The following is a 27,485-nucleotide window of genomic DNA, read 5'->3' on the forward strand; positions in this document are numbered from 1 at the left end:
CGACCATCGCTACTAATAGCTAGGCAAGCTGGTCCAAAATCTGGAGGAAGAACTCTTCAGAATTTTGAACAAAAATGGTTTTCGACACTAAGAACAAAAGCACACATCGTGTCTAAAAGTATTGGAGACACTTTGTCGAGAGTTTTGACTAGAAAAATCTCAATGAGCACTCTTTAGAAAACAACCAGAAGAATAAGGAATCGTCACGTTGGCAATGAGAGCAAGGAAACGATACATATTTGAATTTGTAAGAAAAGTTTTTCACGTTTCTCGTTTTCAATTACGGAATTTTTAATAAAGCCTTTTGTCTTGTAACAATAATGCTCCTGGGTTGAACAGAATTAAATTCAACTTGCTGAACAATAGGCATGCACTTGTGATATTGTTCTACAGCTTTCTTGAGCAAAATGTTGTTATACTGGTGTTTCCAATCACAACTCATATTGACCCGTTACAATGCTGTTCCGAACGATTTGCAGTGAATTACAAGGTTTCAAAAAAGTGCTGTTTACTATTGATACCACGTTCACTATTGATACCAAGGCATCAAAGTTAGAGAGCTCAAATAAGAACACTTTTTGGAGGCTCTATAAAAAGGATTAGTTCGTAGTGTGATATCTTTTTTTTTAATTCTAGATATTTTTGACAAGCTAATCATCTTGACCATTATATTAAGAATATTTCATTTATTCGGATTTACGTTCCAGTCATAATTACAATGTTTGATCACAATGGAATAAATTGCGCTATATACTGTCTACTTTACGACAACTTTCGATTGTAACTCTTCACGATCTAGCTACTTCTGTTCGGGAGAGGAATGTGGGCCCCACACTTTGCATTACTAACCGTCAACGCATTCAAGAGGGCATAATAGAACGCTAGCAGCAACTGGACGCAACTAATCTAACACGGAGGGAAAATGTCACACTTTGTTCTTTAACCGGTAACGCATCACGTAAAACGCGCCGACACGAAACACTAAAAATATTACTAACAATGCAATCACAGCCTCGACAAAATCCGCGCCGAGCATGTTGATCTCTTTGAGAAATTTCTTTGGCAGCACGAAATGACAATAGGTTTCCTCACACTCAAGTTTGGGCCGGTCATAGCCGAAGATGGCCACCGTTGCACCTTGCAGGGCATACTTGAGAAACGAAATGTGAAACAGCCAATGCATCACCGGATGAGCGTCGTCCAGATGGATGAAAAATCCGGAAAATATCAGGAAGGGACATATGAAGAAGGGTCCGAAAATGGCTCCATTCTGAAATTTTACAATGTTTTATTATTAGGACTGACCGGTAACTGTTCAACGGAAGCTACTTACTTTGACGTCGAAGAGTGATGCCACCAGTAATCCCAGTCCCTGGGCAACCCACGCCACCATGAGACAAATCACGATAAACAAACCCATCCGGTAGGCTTCCGGCGGTTGGTTAGTCATGTAATACGTAATCACAATGTAGGCAACCGTACACAGAAACTGGATCGGAACATCGGCCACTGTCATCGCGATGTAGTAGGCTCGAAGCGAATACCAACGGTTGAAATGTTCCCTGGTTATAATCGGTAGCTCGAGGGGGACTGAAATAGTTGGACATTAAATTATAGCATCAAATAAATTCAATTAGAGGTTGGTTATGAGCATGGAGCTATCTCATCTCAATCTCATCTCAATCTCATCTCAATCTCATCTCAATCTCATCTCAATCTCATCTCAATCTCATCTCAATCTCATCTCAATCTCATCTCAATCTCATCTCAATCTCATCTCAATCTCATCTCAATCTCATCTCAATCTCATCTCAATCTCATCTCAATCTCATCTCAATCTCATTTCAATCTCATCTCAATCTCATCTCAATCTCATCTCAATCTCATCTCAATCTCATCTCAATCTCATCTCAATCTCATCTCAATCTCATCTCAATCTCATCTCAATCTCATCTCAATCTCATCTCGATCTCATCTCAATCTCATCTCAATCTCATCTCAATCTCATCTCAATCTCATCTCAATCTCATCTCAATCTCATCTCAATCTCATCTCAATCTCATCTCAATCTCATCTCAATCTCATCTCAATCTCATCTCAATCTCATCTCAATCTCATCTCAATCTCATCTCAATCTCATCTCAATCTCATCGAACTTAATCCAATTTCAATCCCATCTTTACCACTTGTTGATGCGTTGCAAAAACGAGTAGAACCCAACCAATCGAAATGATAACACACATCAATCAATCAAAACTACGACTTACATGCCATCGTCATCGAGCTGAACGCCGTGTACATCAGAAACATAATCGAGAAAAACAAATAGTTGAAATTGTTGAAAATGTGGGTCGCCTGATTGCCGATGCCGAAGTAAACAATTCCTATCATCGTTGCGGTCGTACAGTGAATTACCAGACGCATCGTCATCAGCGTCTGATCGCGGCTCAGGATCAGGAACATCCGCAGCAACAGCAGATAGAACTGCCGGCAGAAGCTGGTGGTGTAGATCTCGTCTCTGCCGCACCACTTTTCCGGATTGAACGATAATTTTTTAGCTAGTTTCTTTGGTTTTGCCAGCGGCGATTGAGTATCTCCCTTCGGTGGGTGTGACGGAATATCGACCGAAACCGGCGACTCCAGTATCGGCATCAGGAACGGACTGAACGTTTCCTGGTTCCGGAAAGCGGTGCTTTTGCCATGTTCGGCCTTGGCCATCAGAAGTTCATTCTGTCGACCGCAGTCAGAGGTGGCGATCTCCAGCACTACAAAGACAAGGCAGATTAGTGTGATTTGTTTTATGCAATACAATCATTTTGAAAGTCTTACGGAAATCCGATGGGCTGTGGTTCTCCGGGCAAATGATCTCCAGCTCCTTCAAGAATGGCACAATGTTTCCGGTCGATCCGGTGTAGATGCACTCGCCTTCGGCAATCGTGAACAGGTGATCGAACATGTTCAACAGCAGAGCCGACGGTTGGTGGATGGTACAAATGATCGTACGACCTTCCCGGGCGAGTTGTTTCAATAGTTCCACACACTTTTTGGATGTGGAAATGTCCAGCCCACTGGTTGGCTCATCGAAGAACATCACCGGTGGGTTGTTGACGATCTCCAGGGCGATGGCTAGCCGCTTCTTCTGCCCGCCGGATAGCTTTGCCGTACGTGTTTTCTTATGATCGCTTAGACCGATTGCACAGAGGATTTCGTTCATCTAAAATAATCGATAAAATTTCGTTAAAATCTCCGAAAATCATATCAAAAATGTGCACGAGGTAATTCCGTCAACAAATACCCCTCCAGTGCCATATCAGATAACGACCGTATTTTGATAAACCGAATCGAAAACATTTCACAACTCATGCACAGCTCTAGTCGATTCCGGTTCGGAATTCTACGCTCAAGGACTTACCCTAATCTTTTTACTGGCCGGGCTCAGTTCGGTACCGATTTTAAGGTTGGCCGAGAAATGCATCGCCTCCAGCACGGTCAGGTGCGGTTGAAGGTTGTGATTCTGCATGATATAGGCTGACTGACGTCGGAAACGCTTCAAATCACGCTGCTGCTTGTTGATGTAGATTTCACCGGTGAAATCACTCTCCCTGAAAGAAAAATAAAATCTATTAGTGAGGTTTGTTCTGTTGTGCTATAGTGCATTGGACAATCAGAAAAAATGTCCCGAGGTAATGTGTAGTTGAAAAAAATGTTTTTGAGTACGTTGGGATGGGAGTGCGTGTGTAGTTTTATATCTATTGTTATATTTCATTTGTAGAAATGGCTTCGAGACAAAAAAAAGTAACGCAAAAAAATTCTGCTCGCATATTGCGAAAATCCGAACTACTCGCTCTCCACGTTGACTAAATTATTCAGTGACAGCTAGGAACACTGAATCGAAGGAAAATTGAAAGCCGGGGATCGTCGGAAATTCACAGTTGAAACGCAAGAACGTACCGAGCGAAATGTCAAAGCTGAAATCGAAAAGCTGCATACTCAATCATAAGATATAACAAAACAATGTGAAATACCAGGAAATCGTTTTAAATTACACATCAATTTGACATACCAAACATTAACTTGTTATTTGTGCATATAAGTATCACAGAATTTTAAATGTAACTATTCTCTAACGACAATACTTCTGAGCAATTCCATTTGAAAACGAATATCGATTCTGTTTCGTATTTCTAATCGGGGCTCAAACATTTCAATACCACTTTTATAGAACAATTTACCTTTTGCCTCAAAATAGGCCTCATTTTCAGTGATAACCTCTTCATTCACCACCTCTTTCTTGCCAGCGAGCATTAGTTTCAGGCCTGCGAATAGCCAGTAGTTGCTGAGAGTCAAATCTGATGAATACGGTGAATGTGGGAGCAATTCGAAGTGCAATTCATTCCAGCCAATTGTTGCACTTTCGGGTGCTTTGGACGAGGGCCACCATTTGCTTTTCACTCAGATGACGATCGCTTTGTGTCCGGAGTGAAGTGATTAATCCATGTTTCATCCATTGTCACATATCGACGCACAAATTCTAAAATTTGCGATCTAACCATAGGATATGAATGATAAAACAAACTTTTAGGCACATTAAGGGGTTTTTGGTTACTACAAAACAGAGCTAAAAAAAGGTCATTTCCATTAATTCAAAATAGCACATATTTTGTTTCATTTTTTCTTCACATTTCGCCTTCGACTCATCAGTGCCATCTCCGTCTAGCAGTTCAATCTGCACCGTTAAGCAGAAGCAAAATTTACACTACAAACCAAAAACCCCTCTATGTTCACATTCTTCGACGACCAGTTGTCAGTCGTCACGGAAAAGTTTCAGAACAAGAAAAATTAATATTTTGCCAAGAAACCAAGAACTCAGAAAGCCATACATAACGATCGGCATCATCAACGGCAAAATTTATAAAGAAGAATACCTCCAGAAGTGCTTGTTTTCCTTCTTCCGGTTCCACGAAAGAGACACTATTTTTTGGCGGGTTTTTGCATCGTGCCGATACGCGAAACGATTATGAAGGGAAAGTAATCGTAAATTAAGCAATTGCTTGGAAACTACTCGAAAAGCTGCTTGAAACTACTCGAAAACTGTTTAAAGAACTGCTCGAAAAGCTGTTCAAAACCTGTTTGAAAAAGTGCTCGAAAATTATTTTGAAACGGATCGAAAACTGTTCGCAAAACCTAATTTAATCCACCTAGTGATATAACGATGCCTTTCTCATGTACATATAATATTGTGGTATTCTATTCAAAAAATTTTCTCTTAGATTTTTGAAAGAAACCAAGAGATTGTTTATGCATAACATACAGAATAAAACAGTGCTTTGATTGCGTAAGTCATCTTTAAGAAAACGAAATGGGTTCACTACTATATGCACTTTCGGCACCGGAACCCGAGAACCGGTATAATCAAAGTCGGCTCGTACGGCCACCAACGGCACTCTAAATTACGATTTAAATGTTTGTTGCATCCGAAAATATTTTAAGTGACAGTGTACAATATTCAACAAACTTTACCCTATAATTCCGGAACCGGAAGTCGGATCCGGATGAAATTCAGGAATTCCGTATGGGACCGGAAGACCTTTCATTTGAATCTAAGTTTGTGGAAATCGGTCGAACCATCACTGAGAAAAGTTAGTGAGATCCATTTTGGTGTATATGACCACTATTTCCGGTACTTCCGGAACCGGATACCGGGAACCAGAATAGCCGGAATCGGTTTGTTTAGTTGCCTACTGATAATGGCTATCGATTTGTGTAGTTTTGAGACCAGTTTAGAAATTTTTTTACGTTTTTTGTTTCACCGGTTTAAGTAGCGGTGTACAATATTGAACACACTTTACCCTATAACTCCGGAACCGGACGAAATTCAGGAATTCCGTATGGGACGAGAGACATTTCATTTGAATCTAAGTTTGTTAAAATCGGTTCAGCCATCTCCGAGAAAACCTAGTGAGATTATTTGACACCCACACCCAAACACACACACACACACACACACACACACACACACACACACACAAACAAATACATACACACACAGACATTGCTCAGCTCGATGAACTGAGTCGAATGGTATATGACACTTGGCCAATTTTCACTAGTCGGTTTTTCAAGTGATTGCATAACCTTTCTATATGATAAAGGCAAAACGTACTCAATCCACCTAGCAATGAGATGATACCTTTTGTATCGATCAACATGTTTTCTGCTTCAACAACGTTCGTCTCTCGCTCAAAAGCTGTGACAAGAAAGAGTGGTCCTCGATTGCTTAGTAAAAATAAGTAGAACAAAATATTTCCTAAAATGATCCGTACAGTGAAACGTTCGTTTTTTTCAGTGGTTGTAGATGAAGACAGTCACAATCTATTTAGGTTGTCACTTTTTTCCAATATAAGATAAAAATGTCACCGTCGACCAATTTTGTTGCCAAAAAGGAACCGTGCTAAAAATTAATCGAACCAAAATACTATGCTGAAGAGCACTGTATTTAATCTTTCAATCACTCAAAAATAATTGTATTGAAAATTGTAAACTTTTTTTACGTTACCTATTTTTACGTAACTCTTTTTACGAACAAAATCTTGAATAACGTTATCTTTTTTTACGAACCTACTTCGTCAAAAGAGGTTTTTGCATACAATGAAAATCATTTCCGGCTCATTTATATTCCATGGAAATTACTACAATATGGGTATTTTTGGAACGGGTTTTATGAGTAGATGTCAGAAAACGATGTTTGAGGTGGTTCTGAATTCCAAGATGGCATAACATGGTTTACACAGTCTTGATAATCTGAAACTGATTAGTCTGGTATTTTAATCTTTTTTCTTCTAAATCCGGCTATGGTTTAGATCGATATTAGGCTACTGCTTTAAAAATGTAAGCTCTTACTAATGAAAACCGTTCCAAATATATGTAAATTGTGAAGGTTCGAACCATTCGAGAAATATCGACACAAATTTTAAGGCTTATCAAGGAATAACCGAAAGCCGCCATTTTGGATTTCAGAACGACCTCAAACATCGTTTACCTTCATCTACTCATCAAACCCGTTTCGAAAATATTCATATTGTAAAGGAATATCGATGAACCGGAAGTCGCCATCTTGGAAATTGATGCGACCTAGAACATCCTTATCCAGCAAATACTAATAATTTTTGTTCTATAGTTAAACACTATTTTATACATCTCCAATAATATACATACATAGGGAAAACATTGAAAATTCCAAATAACGTAAACTTTTTTTACGTTGAAAATTCCAAATAACGTAAACTTTTTAACGTCATAATTCGATTTACGAAGTCCCGATTTTTACGTAAATAGAGGTTTGGGTGTATTACGATAAGGTATCTAAATTTGGAACTATATTTAGTTTTCAAGGTTAATTGTGACAGATTTGACCTAAAAGTTTATGTAACTAGGGAAGTAAACAATAGCTTACATACTTCCTGGACTACCGTTCATTTGCAACTAGTTTGGTCATAATTTTAATTATACCAAGATAAGGGAACAGTTACAATCAAAAATTCTTCTGAAGGCATATAGGAAACGAAATCCCCCTCTGAAGCGTAAACAAAAAAACGCGTTTTGGTGTAATTGGGTCCACTGTGCAGTGGAATAGGGGGAAAAGTAGCTTACACAAAAATATCTATAACTCCGTTAAAAATGGACGGATTTTAACAATCTATGGCTTGTTGGATAGCTATTGCCGTGCTCTCTAAAAACATATTCTATTTTCGAGGTCAATTGTGACAGAAATTATCAAAAACCTGTTTTAATCCACCTAGTGGTGTAATGATGCCTTTCTCATGTACATATAATATTGTGGTATTCCATTCAAAATTTATCTCTTCGATTTTTGAAACAAACCAAGAGATTGTTTGTACATTAACTAGTATAACATACAGAATAAAACAATGCTTTGATTGCGTGAGTCATCCACATTTCCACAAACCAAAGAACCGACCACCAACTAACATGACACACAAACTCTTCTAGTACGCCTTCTAAATTACGATTTAAATGTTTGTTGTATCCGAAAATATTTTAAGTGACGGTGTACAATATTGAACACACTTTAGGGGCTGTCCATAAAAGACGTCACGCTTTTTTTTGACGATTTTTGACTCCCCATCCCCACTTTGTCACAAATTGTCACAAAAGCAAAGACCCCCCACTCCCCCTATGTCACGTGTCACGAATTCAAAATAAATAAAATTCATCTCAATAAATTCTCAACATGTATGACAAACCATACAAATATGAGGGAAAATCGATTTATTACATGCTGTCATTAGATTAAAAAATACCCCTAAAACTACAAAATCATCGGAATTATTTTATTAATATCAATTATATAAATTAACAAAAGTATTTGGTTGGAATTGATGAAACAATTAAAATCATTTGTTTTATTCGTCCTAGGAGTACACAGATATATTATTGTTTTAGGTAAAGCATAATATTTTCTTGGTGTAGCATACAGGGCTGAGAAAATAAAGACCAAAACCTCATCAAAACGAGATCACTGCCGGAGAACATTTTTCATTATCAGTTGATCAGTGAAATTTAAATCACATCGATCATTATCGGTACTGATCTTCCGTCACACAATAAGTAGTGATTTTGAGCTAAAATGATTCTTGATTTATATAAGTTCAATCATTGGATGATTCGATAAACTTTGATGTTGGTGAGGAAAATCACAAATGATCAATATAAGACATGACTTCTGAAATCGTTGATCTCCCGCCCTTTTTCAAATGGAGTTCAATTGAATAAACTGCATCAGAATCAGATAAGAGAAATTCTTATGATATACTATTATCAATGCTAGAAAATCAAATTACTGAAAAAATTGTCAGTGCATAACATGAGTTAAACCGTTTGAAGGTATCTTTTTCTTTTTTACTCATATTTGGCAAAATTTATTAATTTCGCTAATTTACTCGCTCCTCCGTGCACTTTTGCTGATCACAACAGAAATGATTTCCTGTATCACTCATTTCCGAATTTACAAGAAGAAGCTTTTACATCAACAAATACACGTTTTCCTATAGAATATAAACGTTTATTGTGAAGATTTTTTCAGGAAATAGGGTAAAGCAGTAATATAATTAGGTATTTCAAAAATGCGCTCATTGAAAATATTGGCTGTAACATTCCAAAAACCTTCCTACCCCCCTCCCCCCTGTCACAAAAGGTCACGTTTTATGAAACTCCCCCCTCCCCCTTGCGGCGTTTTTGTGTATTTACATACATTTTATTTGGTACGTATGTCATAGATCTACGATTTCATTTATGCAGTGAAACCAGTTTATCAAAGTGGCTTGCACGATTGAGTGTCGAACAATCTTTGTTAGCAATAATTTATTCTCAAATGAATGTTAAGCCTCACTTTTTGGATTAAATATTAGTTTTGATCAATTCTTCACCAACGTTTGATGGAAAATTGCTTACATTTTATGAATGTAGATTTCAATTCCCTAATAAAAAAGTTAGCAACACTGCTTCAATGCATTTGTATTAGATTGGGTTACACAAAACAAACAAAACTAAATATTTTCTGTTGCAAAAGCAGTTTTCCGGAAAAATAAAAAGTTTCACGACAACATTCCATATCCATTGCCTTTCGCGTGTTAAATTAAAGGTTCCTATTTTGCGGGTTTATTTATATAAGGTACGTAAATCTTTATATCGCAATAATTTCTGCAAGAGGAAATCCATTCAGGAATGTGTTTGTTGCAAATCAAATGTGTTAGTAGAAGTAAGTTGAAACTGAAGTAATTTTTCTCGAGCAGTTCAAAGGAAAACGGAAGAGTTTTAGACTAAGATTTTAGATTTTCTTGAATTGCAATTTTAAGCAGAATGAAGTGATTGGTTTATTTTTCAACCATATGGAAGATTTATTGATTAAAATCAGGAAAAGAAGCGCCGGAATTTGTCTTTACGCACACATTGTTGACATTACTCATACGTTTGCAAAGAGTATTGCTCCTTAAGTAACTATAAAAAGTCGTATGAAAGCTGCAATTTTATTTCGTACTTTTTGAAATAAAGACCTTTTACCAAACCTACCACACCCTTCATCATTACATCCCTGACATAGAGTTAAACTTCATTCTGCACGGCTTTGTGAACTGTATATAAAACAAACAAAGCTTGCTATGTGTACATGCTTTATGAGAGTCGGAACTCATTTGGCGCTGCCACATTCAAAACATCTGCTCAGGGCACTCCTATTCCGTTTTGTATTCTCTCTCTCTTTTCGTTCGCCCAATGACTCACCAGCATGCCCAACATCAGCAAACACAGCAACATAATCTTCTACGCTTTCCATGACAACGCATGTTGCTTTGTTTACATTTACAGCATGCTGCGCTGCGCATGGAAGCCGAAGTTCTCTAGCGAATGAGTTCTGCGATAAAAAAAAAAGCGAAAAGGAAAGTTGATAAGTTCGGTTCGGTACTCAAGTGCACCGAAACAGCTGATACAAGGTACTTGCTTTGAGTTTACACAATCCTACCAGTGCCCCAAGCAAACGTGAGTCAACAACTTTATTCAGGTACACCTCGGTGCAGCTGTACTGGAGCCTTCACCACGGACCAAAGAGCTATGGAAAAGAAAAACCGATGGGACTGGTCATTTTACTTCTTCAGTTGGGCTTCTAGCGTTTCGGTGATTTCGGTTTTTAGTACGTATTACCACCCTGTTGATTGCTTTATCACCGTTAACATTTTATCTCCTAATGATTCTCAGCAGGATACAGCGGAAATCATCTAGGAGGGATCTATTCTTTGTTCAGCAGGTCGTAACCAATCATGACTCCCGTTCTGTCTGTTCTGTAATCACTTTACCAAGAACCTTGAATTTCCTGACTCATGCTGTAAAGGCCAGAGCACTGGACAAAGAGAAACAGTCGGGTTTGTTTACATTACTTATATATCCGACACTGAAGTGCAGTGCATTTTCAAACTCCACAGACGTCTCTGATTCTGATATACATTGCATCTACGATGTGACCGATGCCTTCGACTGGCTGCTTTTTGTTGAGACTACTAGCAAGAAACGGGAAATGTTAAAACATACTGAGAAATGCTTTGTCCAGCTAACGACCCTTGCACACAAAGATAGAAAAGTTCAACAAACACAAAGAGCGCAGCTCCTGGAAATGCTTGCTAATCTATCGTTTATTAGCACCAGTTACTAGTTTGATTCAATTTTCGGTCGCGATAAGATTTGAACGCAAGCCTCAACCATTGGTTGGTCTATTCGTTTTCATTGGAATTTGTTTGTATTAATTCATGGAGGTCAGAATTTATTTTATGAAAAAGGCGTTTTGTTCAGATCAAAATACGTTCCTAGCCTACTATTCCATTGTTGCAATATTTATTGCTAGTTTGCTTTGATCCAACTCATTTTCGTCCCCAACCGCTGTCAAATGCATTGACTAGACAGGAGTTGCTTTTGGCTTCAAGCGAAAAGCGATCAAACTATCAGCAACTTGTTAAACGTAGAGTGCCTATAACCAGAGTGACGACATCTCATCCGTAATGTTGGCAACAATTCAAAACATTCCATTAGCTTTACATTGAATTGACAGGTCGTTTGCTCGTTTGGAACTGGTAGCTGTCATTCCAAACGAACAGCTGTCGCCACTCTGATTATAGTCACTCTAGTTAAACGATGTTGAAAATCATTCGCTAAACTAAATTTCAATTCAAAATTAAAAAGGAAAGAATTTAAGGTCAATGATGATTGTAGAACTGAATGTTATTCTACTTTCGGTCCCGGTTTCCCACAGCCCCGGAATTGTTCGATCATCGAAATATTTTGTTGGCCTTTTGCTTGACCTAGAACACGTGCAGCTGAGAGAGCTATTGTTGAAGCTACCAACCAAGCCAGTACGTAACGTCAATGAACTGAAATGGAACAACAAGAGCAAATGAATATAGTCAATAAGCGACGAACGATCGGAGCGCAGACTAGCGCAACTGTACAACTACGACGAATCAAAATAAATGAGTTGGGCGCACAAGAAAAAAAAAACGTTAATGATTGTTGACCTCGACGAGTGGTTGAGTAGAGTTTCGTTTTGTTTGCTACAACGATTCCTCTCACTTAGTGGATATTTACAGCTTTTGTGAGTCACCACAATGCGGGCAGTGTCAGTACACGACAAACAAAAGGAAAAGAAGATTAGAGCAAAAAAAACTAAATCAGACGAAAATGTAATGAAGTAACGCTACTTTAAATTTCGTTGATTCACGTAATAAAATTCTTTCAACCTAATCAAGAGAGTACTCTTTCAGAAAGAAAAAATGGTGGATGGGTAATGTCAAAGACATAACTGCATACGAATAAAACCGAGTCGTGCTTCTTTCACACTTCCGAATATCATTATTAGTTGATTAGTTGTGAAAATTTTGCAACTTGCACTGCCTCGTTTCCTGAATTTTAACGGAGCATCCATAGTAATCAACACAACGTTGTAGTTGTGACTTGCTTTACTATGGGGCTTTTTCAGAATTTACCCTCTGAGAGAGAGTGATGAGTTTTTGATTGTGAATATCTCTTGTTGTATCTAACGTATTGACATAATTTTTGCTACATACCTTCGGAAATATGATCAGCAATTTTATGATGAAATAATAAAATAAAAAAACATAATCTCAAATAATTCAGAATTAAACTTCTCTGAAAAGTTTGGTATCAACGAGGATCAAAGAGGAAACCTCATGACGCGTGTATGCTTTTCTCGCATTTTGAATGCTCACAGCTCAGAGATCTGTAGAAGGATTTATAAATAACTATCGATAGATTCGAGAATAATAAACTTAATTTAACTGAGAAAAAGAACAAAATAAAGACAGTCCCAGAAAGTATGAACGCAACCAAAAACCGCTGCCATTTCACAATGGTTCAGAATCTGTCAATTTTTATGGCTACGTCCTGTTGTTTACACTCTTCTCTAACCACTTGTGCAGTTGTTTATTCGTTTTCATTAGTTTGTTTCGAAATGCGTGGACTTTCAGCAGAACAACGTCGAAAAATTGTGTACAAATGAATGCGGACTGTCACTGAGAAAGATAGCAAAAATGGAAGGAGTAAGTGAAAAAGCCGTGCGAAATGCAATCAGGAAGTTCGGCGAGGATAACTCCTTTGAGGATAAATCGAAAACGGGTCGAAAAAAAGGTCCTGCTAACCCTCAGTTGGATAAACGTATACTGAAGGCGTTCGAGCAAAAGAAGGAGGTTTCAGTTCGGGATGTGCTAAAGAACGTTTGAATCTTCGAACCTATAAGAAGCAGAAACAACCAAAACGTAGTATGAAACAAGAAGCATCGAAGGCCGAGGGTTCGAAAGCTGTACAATACGATTCTTGCTGGAAATTTGAACTGCACAATCATGGACGACGAAACCTACGTGAAACTTGATTACAAATCCTTGCCGGGACCACAATATTATACGGTGCAAGAAGGGCAAGTGTTAAACCAGTCCGAGACATCGATTGAAGTAGAAAAATTTGTTAAGAAAACTATGGTCTGGCAAGCAATTTGTAGCTGCGGTAAGATGAAGGGTTTCGAAATCTACATCAAGAAATGTTTACAAAAACGATTTCTACCCATGATTCGAAGCCACAAGGATCCTGTTGTCTTCTGGGCAGATCTTGCTTCTTGCCACTACTCGGAATCAACGGTAGAATGGTATACTACCAAAAATGTCACTTTTGTCCCAAAAGACATGAATCCACCAAATTGCCCACAACTTTAACCAATTGAGGAATTTTGGGCATTAACGAAGGCACATCTTAGGAAACATGTCTCGGTCGCCGAAACCATTCAACAGTTCGAAAAAGATTGGAAAAAGTGTCAAAACTTGTCGCCAGGAAGTCTGTACGGAATTTAATGAGGAACGTTTGCAAGAAGGTGCGTCAGCTATTCTACAATGGCTAAGTAGCAAGTGATGAGAATAATGTTGTTGTAGTCTAATATTATCAGTCTTTATCTGTTGCTGTACAACTGCATCGATATAGAAGATGAACATTCCACTTTTTCCCATCATTTTCAAAGCAACGGTTGTCGAAGCAAGACATACGGGACAGCTCACACTTTTGTAATGAAGCGAGCGCCGAACAGCAGAATTGTGTCGAAGAATAGTCACAGCCGGGCACACATCAAAAGCTTGCCAGTGGAAGTCGTCAGTCGTCATGGGAGCGTTGTTTAGTTAAGTTGTCCGCAATTTGAGTCGGAATTCATTGTGAGTTCCAAATGTACCTACTGATTTCCCCCGAAATGGATTGTTTCATCTTCTTTAGAATCCAATTGGAAATCAAAATGAATTCCGAGTCAAATTTAGGACGAGTTTACCGAGTGTACACGCCATCTCTCTTTTGGTTGTGACAATTTCAGTCCCACAGATCATCATTAAGAATTAATTGAATTTTCATTATTTCTTACCAAAACCATTGATTCTGAATATATTTCATGTTTCTATGCAGATTAAGAAGTGTATCGATAATAAGCTATCAACATACATTCGTGTTGTACGCATGTATTTGTGATGTTTTTTATGTTCAGATCACAGCATGCTGTGTGTTCGGGTGTTAGTTTTCGTATGTTTACTTGTTTGTGCGGTTGAAATTCCGCGTTTTCAAAACGTCGCGTATTGAAAAGGAAGTGAAAATTAAGGTTCTGGACACATGGCTAAGTGAGAAGGGTATTACTATGCGAAAATTGGCAAAGCGGTTTGGAATTTATCATGCCAGTGGTAAAACCATCATTAATAAGTTTAGAGAACACTATTCGTTGGATGAGCTACCAGGAAGAGACAGAAAACCCGGTTTTTCCAACCCGAAACTAGTCCAGAAAGTGGTATCTCTAGTCTTGAAGAAAAAATCAATATCAATACGTGATTTGGCCAAAAAAGCAGAAACGTCTTTTGCAGTGTCCGGATGCATGCGTTTTGATGGACGATGGGACTTATGTAAAGGAGGCCTCAGAAATCGTTCCAGGTCCACAATGCTTTGTTGGGGAGGATGTGAGCAATGCGGACAGGTCGATTCAAGTAGAGAAACTCGGTCGAAAGATACTGGTATGGTAAGCAATATGTTCCTGTGGTTTGAAGTCAACCATTTTGTACACTACAGGAACTATAAATGCAGAAATCTATCGATCTGAGTGTCTCCAGGAGAGATTGCTGCCTTTATATAAGAAGCATAGTACACCTCCACTGTTTTGGCAGGATTTAGCGTCGGCTCACTATGCCGAAACCGCTCTCAATTGGCTTGCGAAAAAGGGTATAAATTTCGTTGAAAAAAATATCAATTCACCAAATTGCCCTCAGCGTCGACCCATCGAACGTTACTGGGCAATCGTGAAGAGGGTCTTCAAGAAGGCTGGTAAGGCAGCTGGGAACATGCATGAGTTCAAAAAAATTTGGTCTCACGCGTCCGAAAATGCGATGCAACACTATTCCGGGACTTGATGAAGAGCGTTCGATCAAAAGTTCGAAAATTCTTGAAGGAATAGCTTAAATTTCATTCGGTTTTCATTATACTCAAGTTTAACCTCGTACAATAACGGACCAATATTCAGTTTGAATAAAATATCGTTTTTTGTCATAATTTGAAAGAAAAATTTGTGGATAGTTTATTTTCGATGCACTCCTTAGGAAATCAAGTACGCCCCATTTATTTATGGCCTTTGGAACCTCCAATTTGTAAAAAAGCTATAAACGAAATTACGTGAAAAGAAAGCTCGCAACCAAAATTGTTTCAGTTCGGAGTCAATCGGAACCTTGAGCAGTTCAGTTGCGAGACGTTCGTAAAGCCAGCTTCGGTGCAAACAAAAGCGATAGCGCCCACATGCATCTGGTCGTTTGCGTTGGAGCAAAATACAATGAATCTACCTTACAAATAAATGTATAATCATTGAAATCTATCAAACCGTTTGTTTATAATTGCATTTTTAAATTCGATTTTTTTTTTTCGTGGGACACCCTGTACAACGAAAACTGGACAACCTAGGGCAACATTATGCAAAATCAGCCCTTCTATTCTAATTCTAATGTTATCTCAAGAACTATTTGAGTTGAGTTGATCGAAATTCCGGATCTGGTTTCTAGGACTGAATTTCTGAGCCGGATTCTGGATCCAAATTTGAAAACTGAATCTTGGATCGGAATTCTGTAACAAAAATTTAGTGGCAGATCACAAGTCCACAGCTCAGTGCTTGGATTCAGTTTCGGAATTCAGTTCCCGAGTTCAGGCTCAGAATTCAGTTCCAGATTCTAGCATTGAAATTGAGTTTAAGAATTTAGGTTTCAGTTCTAGCATCCGGCTTCAAAACTCGGTTCCAGAATTCCAGTCCCAGAATTCAGAATAAGGAATTCTATCAGGACGTCAGATTAGACATTGCGCTTCGGTGCAATATAAATAAAGTATTTAGCAAATATCGTTAACTTTTCGCCCGCTTAGTGGTTCAAATTGAACTATCGAGTTTTGCTTTAAGCAGTTCAATTTGAACTGCTCTGAACTGACGTAACTAAGACTAAACGTAAAGAAATATTAAACCATTCATTTTATTCATATTCTCGTCATCCGGCTATGTTCCTGACACTACTCACCCGCCTTTTTTGTAGATTCACATACTCAGTAGGGATGTCCGATACCCAGTCGATACTTTGAAGTATCGATACTTTCTTTCGAGAATCGGGTATTTTTGGTATCGATATTACATCAGAGCGATACTGTTAGTATCGATACTTTACTTCTCGATGCTTACAGTTTCGCAACAGATTGAAGTCAATTCCCATTACTACGGAATTTTGTTTTTGTTTCAATTATAGAGGTTTTAACCTTAAGGTCATTTGCCACTTCGGGTCAGAAAAACTTTCTAACCCTATGTGCGGGGTTGAGAATAGAACCCAGGTGGGCTTACCCGTCACCGATGGAACATTTTTTGACGTGAATACGTCTTACTTTACTATGGGGTGTTTTTTCAAAATTTACCCTCTGCAAGAGCGGTTTTTTTTCGTGAATATTTTTTTGTTTTATTCAACGTATCATCCTAAATTTTTTACACGTCATCGGAGATATGATCAGCAATTTGTGATAAAATTTTTTCAGTAATATAACCACAAATAACAAGAAATTAAAATTTCATATTTGGTAAGTAAAAAAGGTAAACATTCGATGCTTCTTTTATTCTAGTCTGTGTAGTTGTTCATACAGTTCAGATCGGAATCCAGGTCAAGAATCCAATTCTAGAGTTCAGTTCTGAAATTTGGTTTCAAAATCCAAAACCATTTTTTTATTTTCATAATCCAAATCTAATATTCAGTTCCTCGCCCAGAATCCAGGGCCTGCATTGAAATCCAGAATTCTGGAACTTGGACTAAATTTAAGAATTTTATTCTAAACCTGGTTTATGGACCCGAAATCTAGAACATAGATCAGGATCTTCGTTCTAGACCTAGACTCTGGAGCTAAAATTTGGAAAAGAAATTTTTGGACTTGAATATGAATTTTGAAATATAATTCTGGATTTGAAATTGAGGTTCAGACCAGAATACAATTACCAAACTCCTATCCAGAATTCAGACTTATAATTCAAGTTCAGAATTCGGAAATTGAGTTCTGAACCTCAAGTTCTGGAACTGCATTATTTCCAGAATTCTTTTCTAAAATGCTTTCCAGAACCAGGTTTTAGTTAGAGAATGCTGGTCTAGAATTAGGATCCAAAACTCACTTTTACAATTCTAGAAGTGTAACTGAATTCAGAGACTAGATTCTGAAGATTTCTGAACTATATTCCGGATCTGGATTATACAACTCAGTTTCAAAGCTGAATTATGGATCCGATTTTGAAAATTGAATCCTGGATCGGACTCTCGAAGAGTCCTGGTCTCGAATTCAGTTACAGATCTCAGCTTCAGTGATCAATTCAACAATCTAGATTCAGAATTCAATTCTTGGACTGTATTCAAATTGAGTTTCAGAATTTAGGTCCAGAATTCATTTTATTCGTATTCATGCCGTCCGGAAAGCATTTTAGAAGAAATGTTTCTGACACAACCCACCTCTCTTTTTTTTTTCTTCGACTTCGATGAAGCGCCAGGCTCGTGCATGGATTGGTATGACGTGGACGTGGACGTGGACGCGAGATTGTCGAGAACGAATTTCAACGACGGCTAGTCCACGTCATACCAATACATGCGCGAGCCTGGTGCTGCCATTCAGTCCGTCCTCGGTACCGTCGTAATGGCAATAGGAATTGGCTTTTAGTGTACACACTTAGAAAAATTTACATCTCTATAGATGCACATAAAAGGAGCGTCGCAATTAACTAAAATTCACAATTCAAAGCATGTAAAGATGGGTCATATCTTTAACTTCACAGTTAATTTAGCTGAAGCTTACATCAATACAAACGCTAAATTAATTTTTACATGTTAGTAGATGTAATATTATGGCATCACCAAAGAAATTACGGCATATTTGGATTCACGTCAAGCGTAAATTTCATTTTTTCTAAGAGTGTAGTATTCATGTATCGACATAAAGCTTTTGACATGAAAATTTTTGAGAAAAAATCATCATGGCTCCAACACAAAGTGGCGTGCGGATAATCTCTGACATGGACCAAAAGTCGCGAATTCATTCACTTATTTTATTTTGAAATTATTGCTATGCAAGTATCAATTGATACTTACAGGTATCGGTACTTTATTGCCTTTTGATACCTTCCCAAAATTTCGATAACCCGATACCCTAGGTATCGATACTTTGCCTTCCGAGTACGGAGTACCATCCCTAATACTCAGTGGAGAATACATCACTTCCCATACATCTTTAGGGACATTATAAAGACGCAGAACCGATTTGTGATTTTTTTCCAATGTACAACTGTTGAGTACTTTTTGCTATAATTCATGTCTATACACCAGAGCCAGAAATCTGAACATTTGGAAAGTGGAACGGAATTAAAGAACTAAATTCAGAACCAAGAAACCTGGGCTCCGAATTCAGTTGCATAATTCAGTTTCGGAACCCAGATTAAGAATTCAGTTCAGTGAAATGTAGTTCTAGAATTCTGGAACTGAACTCATTTTCCAAATCCAGGCTCCAAGTTTAATTCTGAACTTGAATTAGGGAACTGAACTCAGTTCCAAAATCTAGTTCCAGAACCCAAGTTCCGAATAGAATTCCAGCATTCAAAATTATGAACCTGAATTCTGGAAATGAGTTCTGAAACTGAATTTAGGACGTGAATTCTGAAATTTAATTCAAGAATCAAATCATGGTAATCAGTTCTAAAATTAAGGTTCGGTGTTCAGATCTGAAATTTTGAATTCCAGACCTTGACTATTGTTCCAGACTACCGAGGTTGAATTCCTGAATCAGATGTCTGAATACTAACTCCGAACTTAAATTAAAGCGCTAAATACAGTTTAAAAATCTAGTCAAGAAACTAGTTCCAGAATTTAAATTAGGATTCTGTTGCAGAGTCTTAGTTTTAACTTTTGGACCTGTGTTCTGGAACTAAATTCTGAAACTAAATTCTGCAACTAGATTCTTAATCATATATTAAATTCTAAATTCAGGTGGACTCGGATTCAGGTTCTGAATTCAGTTCAAGAATTTAGTTCTAGAATTCAGTTCCAGAACTCAACTCCAAAAAGGTTTCATACCACGCAAGAGGTCTGTTGTTGCTGCTATTAGTGGAAGAAATTATCAATTTTCGACCATGGTTTATTTTTTAGATATAGAGACTGAGACTACCTCAAAACCGTCATCCAAGTGCGAAAGAGGAATTGTTTCCAAAGGTACGAGAAAACTGAATTTTTGAGTTATTAAGGTTATCTCACACTGGTCAAAATTTAATATCAAATTGCTGATCATATTTCTGATGATATGGAAAAATAATTATCTTGTTGCGTTTAGTACAAGTCGAGATATTCACGATCAATTTCTACCCATTCTTCCACAGGACGAATTTTAAATAAGGCGCCCCAAGTAAAGTAAGACGTATTCACATCAAAATTATTAAGAACGAAAATTATATGAACACCAACCAATTCAATTTAGTGAAATGAAATCTTTAATTTTAGTAAAATTGTTTTCTGCGAAACGACTTTCGACGAAATGACCCGGACCGGTGTGTGCCACGTAATCCGATAACTTTCATCACAAAGAAGACGCATAGAACGAATCTTCCAGAGAGAAAGTGAAACGATGTTAAAAATAATACCTAATACGTCTCTGGAAAAAGACTTATTTCTTTGAGTATCAAAACGTATCATAATGGAGTGAAGGTTTACGTGTTTGAAAGTTGTTCTGTAACATAGCTTACGGTGTAACAAATCGAGCTAATTTGCTTCAAATGACTTAATAAAGAAAACTGATCTCGAAAATGTTAATTTTAATTCATGAAGTAGTTGAAGTAGTTGAGAATTTAATTATAAATATATCTTCCATTTTTTCCTTGTTGCACCCTACAAAACAATTGCATGACTAAGTTGTGATTAGAACTATGATACTAACTTCATCATAGTAAGCGGTGAAGTAATATTAACATCCCGGTGGATGTTGTCGACCCGCATCGGTCCGATCATCGGGCCGATTATCGGACCGATTGAGCACGATATAGGGCCGATTGTAGCGCTTCGATCGGCCCGTCATCGGACAATTCTGCACCATTTGCATCAACCGCGCTGACCTAAAAAAGCTTTATGTTTACATTATGTATCGCTAGAGAAACAGACCGAAGGAATATCAAACAAGACATTTTCGAGCCGACGTCTTCCCGATAGGGTGAGAAAGATTGTTAAACATTTGTATCGATCATAGAGGCTTTAACCTTTAGGTCATTCGCCTCTTAGGGCCAGAAAAACTCTGACCCTATGTTCGAGGTTGGAAATCCAACCCCGATATATCTCATCACCTGAGTAATCAGACATCCGCTCTCTGCTTTGGTATATCTTCACTCTGTTGTTCTACCGATACACTATGCAAGCTCGAAACGCAATCAAAAGCTTTCTTGCACGATGCGTCCGATGTTCGGATTTACTGGGATCTCACTCATAATTTTCCCAACCAGCCTCAAGAATAGACGGATGAAATCATAAACACTATTCATTAAATGTCATATTTTTATCCGATCAGTTTTGCTTTTGTAGTGGTCTCATCACGCAAGCAACTAGTTATACATCTTTTCAAGTTATCAGCCTAATTATCTTTCCTTTGCTTCGCCCGATATCACCACATTTAACCACCTGAAGAAAATCTAACGAAAGGTGTTAGGTATCAAATTATCTTCCATTTCTTGCATCATAATTTGATTGGTGTTAATTATTTGCTGTTGAATCGTTGTTGAAATTTTTCTTTGAAGGAAGGACAACTAAAAAATCTTAAGGAAAATTCAGAATGCCAAACAGGGCTCCAACAGAAGAATACTTCCATTTAATAACGAAACAATCGTTCAAAATATCTATTTGGTTTTTGCCTTTCTTTATATAAAAAAGGCTATGCAATCACTGTGAAAACCAACTTTTTAACCGAGACCCGGAGAGCCGAATGTCATATACCATTCGACTCAACTAGATGAACTGAGCAAATGTATATGTCTGTACGTGTGTAGGTACCAAAAGTGTTCACTCGATTTTCTCGGCTATGGTTGGCAAAATGCTTGTGTGTTACAAACCGAAAATCACTCCAATTTCTCAGAAACGGTCAGACCGGTTTTCGCTAACTCAAATTCAAATAAAAAATGTAGTGTTTCCATAAGTTAATGTCGAATTTATCCAGATCCGACTTTCGGTTCCAGAGATACAGGGTAGTGTGTATGAAATTACAACCTGTCATATAGAGCAATAATACAAAAAAAACTTAAAATCCTTCTAAGTTTAGTTCGAAACTGATTCAATTTATAGACGCTACGCCGGTTCCGGAAGCACCGGAAATGGTAGTCGATAACTCAAAAACAGAACTCTCTTAATTTTCTCCGAAACAGTCGATTTTCACAAACTTAGACTCAAATGAAAGGGTTAACATATATAAAAATAGACTGCTTAGTGACCTTTGTTCGGATCTCACTTCCGAACCCGGAGCAACAGGGTGAGGTATGTTCAAAATTTAAAACCGTCATTTAGAGAGAAAAAGCAAAAAAAAACAAACTGTTTAATATTTAAAAGGTTATGTATGCCGAAACAAGTTTTTGTTTCAACTGAACAGCTGAATGCAAAAATCGGATAAGTGCAACTTAGTTGGGAAAGCTCGTTTCAGTATTTTTGAATGCAAGAAACCGGACAAAAACTTTGAGCCCAAGCAGCCTCGGAATTTGCATTGCAATAATCGTTTATAAACATTTTTTTTTTGCCAAGAATGAACAAAAAACTCAACCAGCTCTTTGAAAACAAATATTGTTATCCGGTTTTACATTCAAAGTTTATACCAACTGCCGTTTTGGGCGAGGCATGGTATGCTTGTTTGTTACGAAGAACCTGATCAATGCTGCGTTTCCACAGCGATAGTCGGTAGAAACTCTGAATGCAAAAACGGATTAAAACATTCTTTGTTTTAGAGAACCGATTAAGTTTTTGTCCGGTTTTTGCATTCAAAGTTTTGCCCGATTCGTTCTAAAAAAGATGTTTTCAAACGATTCTTGCATAAAAAAAATGCTTGTGTGATTTTTGCTGTCAATGTTTTATCCGGTTTTTGCATTCAAACACACAAACAACCCTTGAAACAACTATTCTTCAACCTTCTAGAGCACATAGCTACCGAAACACAGCTTATGGAAAGATCTATGAACTATACCGATACTTACGTATAGCCTGCCAGGATGTCCAATAATGTGCTTTTGCCCGCTCCAGACGGCCCCATAATTGCGGTCAGCTCACCGGATCGAAACTCTCCATTGATATTTTTCAGAATATCTCGACCTGGAAGAAAAAAAAAAGGATCGCATTATGAATTTAATTGTGGTCGTACAGACACCGATAAAGGGTGAACGTTCTGATCGTCCAATTGGAACGGCTACTCCCGAAAAAAAGGGCGGATGAGTAGTGCCACAGACATAACTGGAGGACGTAAATACAACATTTGCTACTTAGCCATTGTAGACTGGCTGGCGCACCTTCTTGCGAACGTTCCTCTCTAAATTCCGTACAGACTCAAGTTTTAACACTTTTTTCCAATCTTTTTCGAACTGTTGGATGGTTTCGGCTTCCGAGACACGTTGTCTAAGATGTGCCTTCGTTAATGTCCAAAATTCCTCAATTGGTCGAAGTTGTGGGCAATTTGGTGGATTCATGTCTTTTGGGACGAAAGTGACATTTTTGATAGTACCGTTGATTTCGAGTAGTGACAAGAAGCAAGATCTGGCCAGAAGACAACAGGATCCTTATGGCTTCGAATCGTTTTTGTAAACATTCCTTGATGTACATTTCGCTGTTCATTGAAGCAGTGGTGATGAAGGGTTTCGAAATCTCACCGCAGCTACAAATTGCTTGCCAGACCATAGCTTTCTTACCAAATTTTACGACTTCAATCGATGTCTCGGACTGGTTTAACACTTGCCCTTCTAGCACCGTATAATATTGTGGTCCCGGCAAGGATTTGTAATCGAGTTTCACGTAGGTTTCATCGTCCATGATTATGCAGTTCAAATTTCCAGCAAGAATCATATTGTACAGCTTTCGAACCCTCGGCCTGATCGATGCTTCTTGTTTCGGACTACATTTTAGTTGTTTCTGCTTCTTATAGGTTCGAAGTTTCAAACGTTCTTTGAAAGACGGGACTTTTCAGCCTATGTGTTATCTATCAAACCTAAAAATGTTAGCTCGACTGTAAAAAAACATAACGGCTGATTGTCTATTTCAAGTGCCGCCATTAAAATCCCACACCCTTTTCTAATGTGTTCCATGTTGAATGCAGTAAATTTCTGATCGGTTACTCACAAACCACCGTGAACCATTCGAAATCCAATGATTTCCGTCCAATTGTAATCAACACTATAAACAAAACCAAAATTTCATCACAACCATTAAAGGTAAAAATCAAGGTCCACAGATGATTGATAGTTCACATATCGAGCTTTGATGTTGGTAATAAAATCTGATAGGCGTAAAAGCCGCATGATGTCCTAATGGTGAGCCCCAGTAGACAAAGCCTAAACAAACACATATCGCATATCACAGCGCAAACAGTGCAGTGAGTTTGCATTACTCGCAGCCAAGCCTCTTATCGGTTTGTCCAGAGAGACAACCGTTTTTGATGATAACAGGTTTCTTTGAAAGCAGGTGGAAACGATTTCCATCGGTTGACTCCAAACCAACGAGTACAAATTTTTAACGAATGTAACAATGAATTCTTCTGTTGCAACTCAAGTGCAGTTATTATCGCAACGATGGAAAATTAGATGACATATTGCTACAAAGTTACTAATCAATCGATAAAGCCTTAAATCACTCCAGTCGAAATGATCTAATCGTCAATCTACCAAATGCTGCACTGAAAACAACAAACAATTTATTGCCATTTCAACCAAGTGAGCATGGTTTGAAAAACGAAGTAGAATGCAAAAAAAGGAATTCACACTCATCACATCATTGCCTCCTAAATATGCTGGTTGCAACTGAAACATGGTTGGGTAAGGTTAGTTACGCGTTACTGAAACGAATAAACAAACACGATACAAACAAACGCGAGAAGGAGTGCTCCGGTTTTTTTTTCTTTTCCTGACAGAGCATCAATCAAAAAACCAGATCCAATCTAATTTGCTTCTTCACCTACGAAACATTCGTAGTTAAAAAAAACCACACTAGTTTGGACCACACCGATCAGATCGTTGTTTTTGGCACATATATTTAAATTCATTACTGTGATCAGGAGGTTCGCTCAAGTGCAGACAGCTGCTCATTTAAAAGTTAAGGAAGGAAGCTCTAATTTGAATATTCAACGAGCGACATTCGTTCACCGGGCGGTCCTGCACTTTGCCGCCACCGTTTGATTGCTATGATAATCTATGATGAACAATTGGAATTACAACGACCGGCGAAAGGTCGTTTGCAGGCAAATAGCCGATGCACACGAAAGTGGAATTGTCACTGAATTTCATTTCCTACTGATCCCCGAAGACGCTGTCGTTTCCAGTCTAAGCTATGATGTGAGATTCAAGGGAAAAGTATATATTTACGGTTTACGCCGAGATGAATCTGATCACGTGAAATACTACCAAGTCACAGAGATTTCGGTATTTACTCTAGTTTTGATAACGCTTGGCGGTAATTTAGATTGGAATGTAGATACGACAGTTCTAGTCTTATAGGTCATCAAATTGACTTCGCCTTCTAGACCGCTATTGTACAAGAACAGAAATTGGAGTGAACCTGCATGTTTTGAACTTTGAAATAAAAAGTGTCTGTCAAGTAAATTCCAGAAGGCGTCCGACACATTTAAAATACTGAGTTTCCATTACTAAATTTTTCGATTCGGTATCGATAACATCGCTTCAAAGTAAACAACTGCTGAGCTATACTGAGATGGTGACCTGCGGTTTAGAGTGTAGCTGGTAATGTCTCACATTTGATTTTGTCTAAGTCGAGTGGGTAATGTCAGAGACATAACCGAAATAACGTGAACTAGAGCTAAGATGTGTAGATTGGGAACATTCTGATGTACATAGGATTATACAAGCACAATTCATTATGACAATCATGGTGCACTAGTGATTTTATATATTATTGAATCGAAACGTAAGATCCAAGTTGGTTTTCTTTTCAAAATTGGGGATGTTATTATAAAATAATTCTTTCAAAACATTATGAGTCGGAAACCTCCTATTTTTATCTTTCTCATATGTATCGAAAATAAGCTATCCACATACATTTGTGTTGTACGCATGTATTTGTGATGGGATTTTATACTCAGATCACAGCATGCTGTGCGTTTGGCTGTCTGCTTTCGTTTGTTTACTTGTTTGTGCGTTTCAAATTCTGCGTTTTCAAAATGTCGCGTAATAAAAAGGAAGTGAAAATTAAAGTTCTGGACACATGGCTAAGTGAGAAGGGTATTACTATGCCGAAATTGGGGAAACGGTTTGGAATTCATAATGCCAGTGTTAAAACCATCATTAATACGTTTAGGGAACACTATTCTTTGGATGAGCTAACAGGAAGAGGCAGAAAACCCGGTTCTTCCAACCCGAAACTGGATCAGTAAGTGGTATCTTTAATCATGAAGAACAAATCAATGGCAATACGTGATTTGGCCAAAAGAACAGGAACAAGTGTCGAAATGATCCAGCGAATAAAGAGGCGAAATCACCCGAAAACCTACAAGAAGTAGAAAATCTCGAAACAAAGTTCAGAAGTGAAGAAGCGAGCAACAACAAGGGCCCGGAAATTTTATTCGCGTCTTTTGCAGTGTCCGGATGCATGCGTTTTGATGGACGATGAGACTTATGTAAAGGAGTATGTGAGCGATGCGGACAGGTCGATTCAAGTGGAGAAATTCGGTCGGAAGGTACTGGTATGGCGAGCAATATGTTCCTGTGGTTTGAAGTCAACCATTTTTTACACTACCGGAACTATAAATGCAGAAATCTATCGACCTGAGTGTCTCCAGAAGAGATTGCTGCCTTTATACGAGGTCTGTTCAAAAAGTTCCCGGAATTTTTTAATTGCGCGCGTCTGGAGAGTCCGGTGGTCAAAATTTTTTTTTTATTGTGTTGGTACATATGTCCCTAATGTATGGTGAAATTTTCAGCTGTATTCATTGTTTACATTCTGTCTTGTAGCGGCTGGTGTAGACGTGTTTTTTTGAGCTCAGCGATTTTTGTTAGTTTAAACAATGGAAGAATTGAAGAGTCAAAGAATTTGTATTAAATTTTGCGTGAAAAATGAAATAAAGTGTAACCAAGTGTGCGAAATGTTACAGAGAGCCTACGGTGAGTCTGCTATGAAAAAAACAAGTGTTTACGAGTGGTATAAGCGTTTCCAAGATGGCCGCGAAGACGTCCAAAACTGCTGAATTTTGATCTTGCTTATTCGTGATTTTTTGGCTAAAAACAAGTCTTTAATCATGCCCCAACCTCCTTATTCACCAGATATGTGAATTTTTTCCTGTTCCCAAAGTTGAAGAGACCCATGAAAGGACAGCGTTTTTCATCGATTGAAGAGATAAAGGCAGAATCGCTGAGAGTGCTACAGAGCATTACAAAAAGTGACTATCAGGGGTGTTTCGAAGACTGGAAAAAACGCTTGCATAAGTGTATTATATCTAGGGGGGATTACTTTGAAGGGGACCATATAGATGTAGACGAATAAATAAATATTTTTTTAGAAAAATGAGAATTTCGGGTACTTTTTGAACAGACCTCGTATAAGAAGCATAGTACACCTCCACTGTTTTGGACGGATTCAGCGTCGGCTCACTATGCCAAAACCACTCTCAATTGGCTTGCGGAAAAG

At 38.0% G+C, this 27,485-nt stretch overlaps 1 protein-coding gene across 2 annotated transcripts in view; it reads right to left on the reverse strand.

Moving 5' to 3' along the window:
- Positions 1-659: 659 nt before the first annotated feature.
- Positions 660-27,485, reverse strand: part of LOC131431648 (ATP-binding cassette subfamily G member 4-like) — a 44,290-nt gene continuing 17,464 nt past the window's right edge. For both annotated transcript variants that reach the window (XM_058597486.1, XM_058597485.1), the window contains exons 3-8: positions 22,841-22,955; positions 3,413-3,602; positions 2,830-3,214; positions 2,268-2,765; positions 1,334-1,590; positions 660-1,270 (exon numbers count right to left, since the gene is read on the reverse strand). In XM_058597486.1, coding sequence (XP_058453469.1) covers positions 926-1,270; positions 1,334-1,590; positions 2,268-2,765; positions 2,830-3,214; positions 3,413-3,602; positions 22,841-22,955 — 1,790 coding nt within the window. In that variant the 3' untranslated portion in view covers positions 660-925. The remainder of the gene's footprint in view (positions 1,271-1,333; positions 1,591-2,267; positions 2,766-2,829; positions 3,215-3,412; positions 3,603-22,840; positions 22,956-27,485) is intronic.

This window comes from Malaya genurostris, chromosome 2, assembly GCF_030247185.1.
Source record: "Malaya genurostris strain Urasoe2022 chromosome 2, Malgen_1.1, whole genome shotgun sequence".
Taxonomy (NCBI): domain Eukaryota; kingdom Metazoa; phylum Arthropoda; class Insecta; order Diptera; family Culicidae; genus Malaya; species Malaya genurostris.